The 10,402-nt window shown below is 33.0% G+C and overlaps 1 protein-coding gene across 1 annotated transcript in view; it reads left to right on the plus strand.

Moving 5' to 3' along the window:
• Positions 1-10,402, plus strand: part of LOC105812402 (T-lymphoma invasion and metastasis-inducing protein 2-like) — a 466,869-nt gene that overhangs the window by 35,946 nt on the left and 420,521 nt on the right. The window contains 1 exon segment of the mRNA XM_012646833.1: positions 980-1,024. Within this exon segment, the coding sequence (XP_012502287.1) occupies positions 980-1,024 (45 nt within the window).

Raw genomic sequence — 10,402 nt, forward strand, 5'->3', positions numbered from 1 at the left:
CAGTCCTTCTGCCTCGGCTTCCAAAAGTGCTCCTATTACGGGCTTGAGCCGCCATGCCCAGCCTGTTTTTGATTTTATATATATGGGATTTTATGCTACGGTTTAGTTGAATGTACTAGTATTTCTTCAGTCTAAGGTAGTGTTCCTTAAAAAGCGTAATTCATGAGAAGAGAAGAATAGAAGCACAATTCAACTTAGTTCTTTAAACAGAAATAAGCTAACTATGGTATTGCCATTGAGGTATTAAAATTTGTTAGGTACAAATTCTAGATGCTTTATGTTAAATTTATAATTTCCATTTTTTCAGGTTTATTCATGCTGTTTTATGAAACTTAAATCATCCAAGTTTTGTTACAATTGATAGTAGCAGATTACTAATTTTTAATCCATATGCTCACTTCTTTTTTGCTAAGTCATTTTGTCTGGTCCATAAGGATGTCATACATTTCTACACCTTATATATGCCTGCAGTTCATTTTCCAGGAAAAGTGGAAGATAAATGAAATTGAAAACAACTCCCTTACATACATTTCTTAATGCTGTTTGCAGTCATTTGATTTTTCTGATACTACCCTTGATTTAACTCATAAAATTATACCACAAAAAATCTCTACTTTTCCTTCCGTGAAACTAAGAATTTGCAACTGCCAGTGTACTTATGACAAGTATTTTGCTGTCAACACAACTGTTTCTCAAAGTATTCTTTCATAAAGACTTTGATAGAATTCTTTTATGTCTGTGATAAGGTAACACACTTTGGATATACTGACTATGTAAGTACTTCATAGAAGCTAATTATATGGGACAGCTAGTTGCTTATGAATGGGATGATTGACATGAATGTTTGTCTGAAAATTCGTGATTAAAAGTTACTGTTTTTAAAATAGACCTTTGGAGCTATGTTAAACCCTATGGTTAGCAGGAAATTCTAATCTACTCAAATTAATTTTAAAATCATATTCATTTTTTTCTCTTTTAGTTCTATAAACATGTGGTACAGAGTGTTGAGAAATTTATTCAGAAAGTAAGTATATAATTTTCCATACATATGCTAAATCTACTGTAATTGTATATTAATGTCTGTGTTCTTCTTTAAGTCAAATACCCAAGTTTAAGTTATTTTGATGGGAATGTTAAGAAGTGGTTCCAGTTATTTTATTTTCTAATTAAGAAATAAAATGAAAGTGCCTTTTGGATAATTATAAAAACAATAGCTTTCAGGTAGGTTTTTTTTTTTCCTAAATTTGTATTGCCATAATGAGCATCTGTCCCTTCAAAAAAATAGTGTCTATATGATTGATTTTTAGTGAAATTAGAAACCTATGGCTTTGTAAAACCTTTAAGGAAATTGTTACTTACTATTTCAACTATATGCCTAGAGAGTGGCTCTCTTTTTAAATAAGGTGTGAATAAAATATTGGCTGCTGCCATTTCTCTTCTGCTGATTTGATTTTGTCTGATCCATTAGGACATTAAGCATTGTTACATCTTATTATGTAGACCTGCAGTTCCATTTTTCCAGGGGTAGCAGAGGGAGATAAAGTTGAAAATGACTGTATTGTGTGTATTTAGTAGTGCTTTTGTAACCAGAGTCAGAGTGACTAGATTATAGTTCTTTGCCCTCTGTTTTGTAATCAGCACCCTTTTGATGCCACAGTTTTTGGCAGGAGTACATAAAAGTTGTAACTTAAAAAAATGTTACTATAGGAAACCTCTATTTTACTGTAATTGTACTTAGGTTTATATTGTGCCCACGTTCACGTGCCTAGATATAAGCAGAGCCAGTTCGAGAACCAGAGATATATGATATTAAGGATTTAGCAAGGTTACAGTGTGGTTTTTGAACAAAAAGTTGACTGGGAGAAGGCTGTAAGATTCAAAGTGAGATTTTTGTGTTGCTAAACTAGCTCAGTTAGCCTTTATGTAATTCAAGATTTTTTTTCTTTTTAAAAAATTCTTGGTTTCTCAATATTTAAAGTACAGTATTGGTAAGACATATTTTTGAGGTTAAGTAGTTTAAGTAAATTGAAGCTAAGAGATGGGTAAAATAACAAGTATGCTGTCTTTTTTAGGTAAATCAAACTATAAAAATGTTAGTGATTGGAAAATTTCATTGGTCTAAAGCTTTTAAAAGTCTTCTAAAAAATTTCGATGTCTAAAGCTGTGCCTCTTAAACTTTATTATGAGTAGGGACTATAGGGGGATCTTGTTAAAATGCAGATTCTGACTCTGTGGAGGAGCCCGCGATTCTGTATTTGTAACAGTTGCTAGAGGATGCCTTTGCTATTCCTGCAGAAATCACAATTTGAGTAGTAGGAGGTTGAAGGATAAATGTGAATTTGTGGATAAATGTTTTTTGACTGATTTAGTTTCAGGTCAGAGGTAATTTTAATAAAATATTTCAGAATGTTAGGAAGACCTGGAGTGAGCAAAGTTATTCCATTGTGAGATGATTGTAATAGAATCAATCTGAAGACTCAAGTCAGTGTCTAGGGAAACATTTAAATGCTTTGCCTCTACCCATGCTTAAATCTGAGATTCAGCAATGGATTTTTTTAATGGTTAAAGTAAGTTGTATATGTATATTTTTAAACTTAATTTTGAGATAATTGTAGATTCACATGTAATTGAATCAATAGGAATAAATTATAACAAAATAGAGATGCCATATATCCTTCACTCTGTTTCCCCCTGTGGTAACATTTTGTATAATTGTAGCCTAATATCACAACCAAGGCATTGATAATAGTCACCTTATTGACATACCAACCTTATTCATATTTTACTAGTTTTACATGTATTCATTTGCATGTGGCATATTTATTTCTGTGCAATTTAATCACATGTATGGATTCATATACACGCTGTAGTCAAGAGACAGAATAGTTCCTTCACAATGATTCATCGTATTTCTGTAGTCATACCCCACATTCAACTCTTCTGCTCCTCCCGTTTCTAATGCCTGGCAGTCACTAATCTGTCCTCTGTTTCTATAATTCTGCATTTTAAGAATGTTATGTAAGTGGAATCATATAGTCTGTGGCCTTTTGAGATTGGCTTGGTTTGCTCAGCAGAGTTCCTTAAGATCTAGCCAAGTTGTTGCATGTATCCAATAGTTCCTTCTTTTTTATTTCTGAGTAGTATTTATTTCTGAGTCCATGATATGAAGGTGCCACAGATTAACTATTTACACATTGGAGGTCTTCTGGGTTATTTCCAGTTTTCGGCTATTAAAAAGAAAGCAATAGTAACATTTGTATACAACTTTTTACCTGAATGTAAGTTTTCATTTCTCTGGGATAGTGGATAGTAAGTGCATGTTTTTATTTTATAAGAAACTGCCAAACTATTTTACAGAAGGGCTGTACTTTTTTTTTTTTTTTTTTTTTTTTTTTTTTTTTAAATTTCAGAATATTATAGGGGTACAGACATTTTGGTTACATGAATTACTATTGCACAGTTTGAGTCAAAGTTATAAGTATGTCCATCACCCAGATAGTGTGCATTGTATCTATTAGGTGTGAATTAACTCAGCGCCCCCCCCACTTGATTTCCATTGAATTTTACTACTATATGTACACATGAATGTTGATCATTTAGTTCCAATTTAATAGTGACTACATAGTGACTATTCTTGCTATACTTCCTTAGGAGGATGGTCTCCAGTTCCATCCAGGTTGTTACAAAAGGCATTAGTTTACCATTTTTTTAATGGTTGAGTAATACTACATGGTATACATATACATTTTATTCATCCACTAATGTATTGTTGGGTACTTGGATTGTTTCCACATCTTTGCAGTTGTGAATTGTGCTGCTATAAACATTCAAGTGCAAATGTCTTTTTGATAAAATGACTTTTTTTCCTTTGGGTAAATATCCAATAGTGGGATTGCTGGATCAAATGGTAGGTCTACTTTTAGTTCTTTGAGGTATCTCCATAATTACTTTCCATAGGGATTGAACTGGTTTGCATTCCCACCAACAGTGTGTAATTGTTCCTTTCTCTCTGCATCTACACCATCATCTGTTATTTTGGGGCTTTTTGATAAAAGCCATTCTCACTGGGGTTAGGCGATATCTCATTGTAGTTTTGATTTATATTTCCCTGATGATTAGATATGGTGAGCATTTTTTCATATGTTCGTTGGCCATTGTCTTCTTTTGAAAAGCTTCTGTTCATGTCTTTTGCCTACTTTTTAATGGGATTATTTGATGTTTTCTTGCTGATTTGGTTGAGTTCTATGGAGATTCTGGTTATTAGCCCTTAATTGGATGTATAGCTTGCACATATTTTCTCCCATTCCGTAGGTTGTCTGTCTGCGCTTTTGATTGTTTCCTTGGCTGTGCAGAAGCTTTTAAATGTAATCAGGTCCCATTTATTCATTTTTTTTTGTTGCTGTGATTGCCTTTGGGGTCTTCTTTATAGGGACTGTATCATTTTATATTTCTTTCGCATACCATAAACAAATAATGCAAGTAAGGGGGAAACGTGGGTGCAGTTTGGTAACGTGTTATCTGTGATTCCATGTTTCAGTTGTGAAAGATTTATAGAGTAATGAGTCATGGTGATAAATAAAAAATTAAGAAATAAAATAATAAAATAATTTAATTATAAAAAAAATAAAAAATTAATAAAGATGATATCCTGTAGGCCAGAAAAACTGCTTGAAAGAATCTCTGGCCTTTAGCCTTTGTCCTAATTATTTTTGCCAGAAATTACTTTATAGGCTGATGTTACCTTTATAAGACAGAAGCAAAGGCCAGAGTGACAAACAGCTATTAGGAAATTTTATAATAAGGTAAGTTTTAGAACTAACATTTATATTAGCTCTGTTTAACACTCCCTACATTATAAATAGCTAACTTATCTTAGTTATTCTAAATCATAAAGGAAAGAAATTTATTCAGAGTCAGAGACCTCGTGATTTGCTACCTTTTCTACCATCCATAGCCAACATTCTTTGTCATTTGCTAGTTTGAAATGCAAAAGCTAAATCTTCAGCTTCGTTCCAAAAAATATGTAGAGTTTAGCCAACTCTTTTTGTCCATATAAAATCTTCTGCCCTTTTACATGAGTACTGTAAACAATTCTGTCCACTAGATTCAGAATAGGATTAAATATTATCACTCAGAACTATTTATTTTGATACAATCTGTATGCTCTGTTTTAATCAAACACCTTCTATGGCACTGGCTACTCTCAGATACCATAAGATCAACAAAAAATTTTATCTTTCTAGGCTCTGAAAATGGTCTGTAGATAAAATACTGTTGTATTAACTTATGTTTTCAGCTTTGACTATCTTCTTCAATTTCCTACTGCGTTGTTTTATCAGTAAGAGCAGGGAATGTAGTTTATTTATTATGATTTTCAAGTAGCAAACATATACTCAGCAAATAATAAATGAAAAAACTGTGCTAAATACTCTTAGGATTACTGTCATAAAAGTTTTTGGTTTTCCAGAAACTTGATCTGGTAGTTTTATGGACATTACAAGTGGTTGATATTTTGTAATGGATATATGTTTTTTAATGAAGCTGAAACAGTTGGTCATCTTCTTCTGGTATATTTATGCTTCTGCTCTTTGATGTTTTCTCAGAGGAAGGATAGAGTCCACATTTAAAGATGGCTGTTACCTTTACTTACCTCTGGTGTCTTGTTTTATAGATGTATATTAATATATGTAAATATACACATACTTTCATATAAAGTGCGGTATCCTGTAACAGTGCACCTTCAACACAAGTACACTTTTACCCTTGGGGACGGAGTACACCAAAATTTTGGCGCTTGGCACAAGTAGTCTGAAAGGAGTTTATTTCCAGATTCTCACTTTCCATATGTAGTTTTTACTAAAGTTCCTCTGCCTTAAAATTAATAGTTTAGATCAATTCTAAGTTCTACACTCATTAAATTTACATTTCAAATATATCTTGAGTTTATCAGTCCTTATTATGACAGGAGAAACTTTGCCTGTTTTGTTTTATTTGAGAAGGCACGGATGTTTATATAATTACAGTCAGCTGGCTCTCCATATCCGTGAATTCCACATCCGTGAATTCAACCTACTGGCATTAAAAATATTTGAAAGAAAAAATTCCACAAAGCTCCAAATACCAAAACTTGAATTTGCCATATGCCAAGTACTACATTGAATCCATGCAAATGATGTGATGTGTAGGCCTTGTATGAGGTATTAGAAGTAGTTTAGAAATGGTTTAAAGTATATGGGATGATGTATGTAGGTGATGTGCAAATACTACCCATTTTATATAAGGGACTTGAGCATCCTTGGATTTTGGTATCTGTGGTGGCCCTGGAACCAGTCCCTATGAATACTGAGGGATGACTGCATTTCTTTTTCTTGTTAAATATATATGTACATACACAGAAAAGTGCAGAAAACAATATATACAGATAAATCTTTATAAAGAGAATACCTGTGTGACTTCCCACTCATTTCAAGAAATAGAATTTTGAAGCCCACGCCTCCCAAGTGCCTCTTCCCTGATCTTATCTTACACATCCCCTACCCAACTAACCATAGTTTGACATTTATGTTAGTCATGTCCTTGCTTGGTATTATAGTTTTACTTTATGAGATGAATTCTTAAAGCAGCTTAATGTACTTTTTAATTTTACATAACAGATTCCTATAACATGTATTCCTTTGTATATAGTTCTTGCACTCAACATTGTATGTTTAGGATTCTTCCCTGTTGTGAGTACCAGTATTTGTTATTATTCATTGTTGTATATATTCCATTATGTGAATAAACTACAGCTTGTTCATTGTGCTGTTGATATTGTGTGTGTGTGTTTTCTAGTTTTTGGAATTCTGAACAGTATTGCTATGAACAATGTAATACATATATAAGGTAATCTGTATCCTGGTGCACCTTGCATATCTATAGGAGTGGAATTGCTGATGATAGGATATGCATTTCTTCAACTTGGATAATGCTAAATTAGTTTCATAATGGCTGTACTAATTTACATTCCCACTAGCAGTGTGTGGATTTGTGGTGTTCCTCATCTTTGCCAACACTTGGTAGCGTTGGATTTAAATTTTTCTAATCTCTTTAGTCTTAAAGTTTATTTTATTTTATTTTTGCTAGTCAAGCGTGGTTGTGGGAAGAGACAATGTGAAATTAGCTTAACAACCCGCAACCCTCGGACCAACTTAAAGTTTATTTTAAGTTTATTTTAAAAAGTCATTAATAAATCACCTTCATTCACAGAGTTAAATTCCAGCCAGCTTTAAAACTTAACATCAAGATGGTTTTTAAACTCTTAGAGACTCATCAAATAGAATGAATTTCTATTGGCACAAATCCCTGTTATCAAAACTAAAAAAATATTAGGGTGCTTTATGACTACTGTTTTCTTTAGATTCACTATTGTTACATCTAGTTCAACCTCAGCTATTTTACTAAGCGGTGCATCAAATTTGGATTTGTTTAGCTTTGTTTCATGAGGAGCTGAGGTAATATTTTTTTCTTACTTGAAGTCATATCCCTTCTCCCACCATCTCTCAGGAACACTTGATATTCGTGAAGAACAAAGTAACCTTTCATCTTTTGCTTCCTTACTGAGGCCTTCTGAGTACGAAAAGGAGGGGGCTATTGATTCCCCATTATCCTCTTCCAGCTTAGGTATTGTGCAAATGGATATTGCTGTTGTGGAATTTCTGAAGAAAACTTGAGTTATCAAAAATTTTAAAATAACATAAAAGTATTGTGTTTGACATCTATTAATAAAAGAAAATTCCACTTAATTCTTCTTCCTATTTTGTAGTAATATCTCTGACCTATGTTATGTACTTAACTGTCATTTCCTTAAGAAATACTATTTAGATTGGTTCTAAGTTAGCAGTGAAGATCTTGTAGGCTCAGTTAAGAGTATTATATATACAAGGGCTGTCTGGAAAGTATCTGGCCACAGTTTTCATAATTTTTCATGTTACATGGGTGGATACTTGCTGGACAGCCTTCGTATATGTTTAGTGGTTGTTGAACCTTCAGTAAACTTGAACACCGGATGCCCACAAAGTCTGGGCCGTAATGGTTTTTTTTGGCATAGTGAGGATATTATGTAAATTAGCCTACTTTTTCAGGCTTTATGAGCACCCTATAGTATTAATTCTCAAATGGGGTATATAGTAATTATCTTACGTAAAGGAAACAAAATCTTAGGAAACATTTCATGTGACTATTAAGGAAAGTATATAAGGCTGCCTATGATTTCTTAGAATTGTTTAATTGGCAGGATCTTTGAACTGTAAATTTTATAACTAAAAATAATGTAGCATAGTCAGTGTTACATTATCAGCTAAAACTGGTTTGCTGTTTACAAAACCCAATTGGGGATGCTGAGGATGCATTATTCCTCTGTTGATGGCACTTAAACAACATTCTTTCACTAAATAGAGCAATCAATTTATTTGTTTCTTATAGTGTTGTGCCATGTAGAATAGGGAGGGTATAACTGAATTTAGAATCTAGCTGGTATATAATTCAATAAAATATTGTTGTCTCTTAAACAACAACTTACTTTAAATATAGAAGTGAATTTATTTGATTCTTGTAACATTCTTCCATGTGTACTATGGCATAATACTAGGGCCTAGTTCAATTCTGTGGGAGAAATATACCGTTGAAATTTGTCATTATCTGGCATAATGAAGAGTTAAATTTTAGAGTGAGTAATGCAGTTGGTTGACATCTGTGGGGAACCATGGATAGGCTTCAAAGGGACTAGGGAACTTCCTGGAGAGTGTACTTCTTAAAGGAGGCTTCCAAAATGTTCAAAACCATTGATAGAGCAGTGATTTTTATTTTAAAACGGGTGAGGGTGGAAGTGGGCCACAATTTTGTATATGAGTATTAGAATCTTTAGGAAGATGGATAATTAGAAAATCATTTACCATTATAACATGTTTGTTTGGGGTGGGGTTGGGAGATTGAAAAAATAGCCTACAGAAAAAGAATAGCAACAAAATATTGGTACCAATGGCTAGAAGTTAGTGAGAAAGCTTTAAGAGCAAGTCCTAGTACTAATGAGGGTTATCGCATTTGCTAATTAACCTGTGAATGTTATTACCTGTTTTGCATATCTTATTTTTTATATAAGGTAAGTGTAAAGTTCATTATATTTCTATGGAGTAGCATAAAAGAAGTATCTTTGAGCCAAGAAAAAACTTCTTTTTATTGCAGCTTCTACCTAAGCTATCCCTTAATATAAGAGTTTGCCTAACTCTACAAGCTAGAAATTGTAGGATTTTGTTGCTGGAACCCATAAACGTTGGCAGCTCCTAAGCCAAATTTTTATGTACAAGAAAAAGAAAAATTACTCATATGGTGTCAGGCATGACAGTATTCTGTCACAGCGCTCTTCCTTACATACCACCATTAGCATCATTCATGCTTTGCCTTTGCAGGTACAGCCACACACACGTGTTTTTGCCATTCTTTTTTTTTTTAAATTATGATAATGTCAACTTTTAGTAGTTGCAAGTGGCAGCATAAATTCTAATGATAGGATCGTTATGTAAAGTGTATTTCTATATTGCTAAGTATGTGGTCCAGCTCACCTAGAGGGTTGTCGAACAACCCTGACTGATGATAGCCTGTACATAACAACTCGGATGACACAGTGAAAAATCATACGAATATATTTAAAGGTGCATTTTCCCTATCCTTTCTTAGATTTCTCCCTGCAAAAAGCCTATTTCTCTGTAAGACAAGAAATTGGAAATTACTAACATACAGTTTGAAAATATTGTCTCTATGAAAATTTAATATGATATAGCTTTTTAAAAAATTTGTTCAAAGTAAAAATACCTCATGCCATTGGGGAGAGTCTTAGGAATTCTTACCAGTCTGATAGAACTTGAGGAAATTGAAAAAACATCATTTCAGATTTCTGTCTTGATTCTTCTCTCAAGTTTCTAGTTGGTGACTTAGCCAAGTTTACCAATATTAAATTATTTAAAACATTAAATTTTACTCAAAAAAGTGTTTTTTAACCATTTTGTGTGACAAAAATGCCTAATCTGTCTACCAGTGAAGAAATTCTTCCCCACAAGATGTTAATGTATAGTGTGTCTGAAGATATTGTAGAAGAAACCTTTTTCCTTGAGCCTTACTGCTTACCACTAAAACTGCTGATATATTTTGGAAGCTTTGGACTCTTCACAGTAGGTCATAAAGGCAAATTTATTATAGTGTGCATTTATGATTCTTTTGTATTGTGAGTTTGTGATCAGTTTTTGTTACAAATTAAAGGGCATTTAAAAAAAACCCACTGCCTTGATTACTTGCATTATTTATCACTCATTGTTAATTTTTAAAACTCTTATCAGCAACTTGTAAGTTCTATTCAGCCTTATTCTCAAGA

Source organism: Propithecus coquereli, unplaced genomic scaffold (assembly GCF_000956105.1).
Source record: "Propithecus coquereli isolate 6110/MARCELLA unplaced genomic scaffold, Pcoq_1.0 Scaffold25, whole genome shotgun sequence".
NCBI classification, from domain to species: domain Eukaryota; kingdom Metazoa; phylum Chordata; class Mammalia; order Primates; family Indriidae; genus Propithecus; species Propithecus coquereli.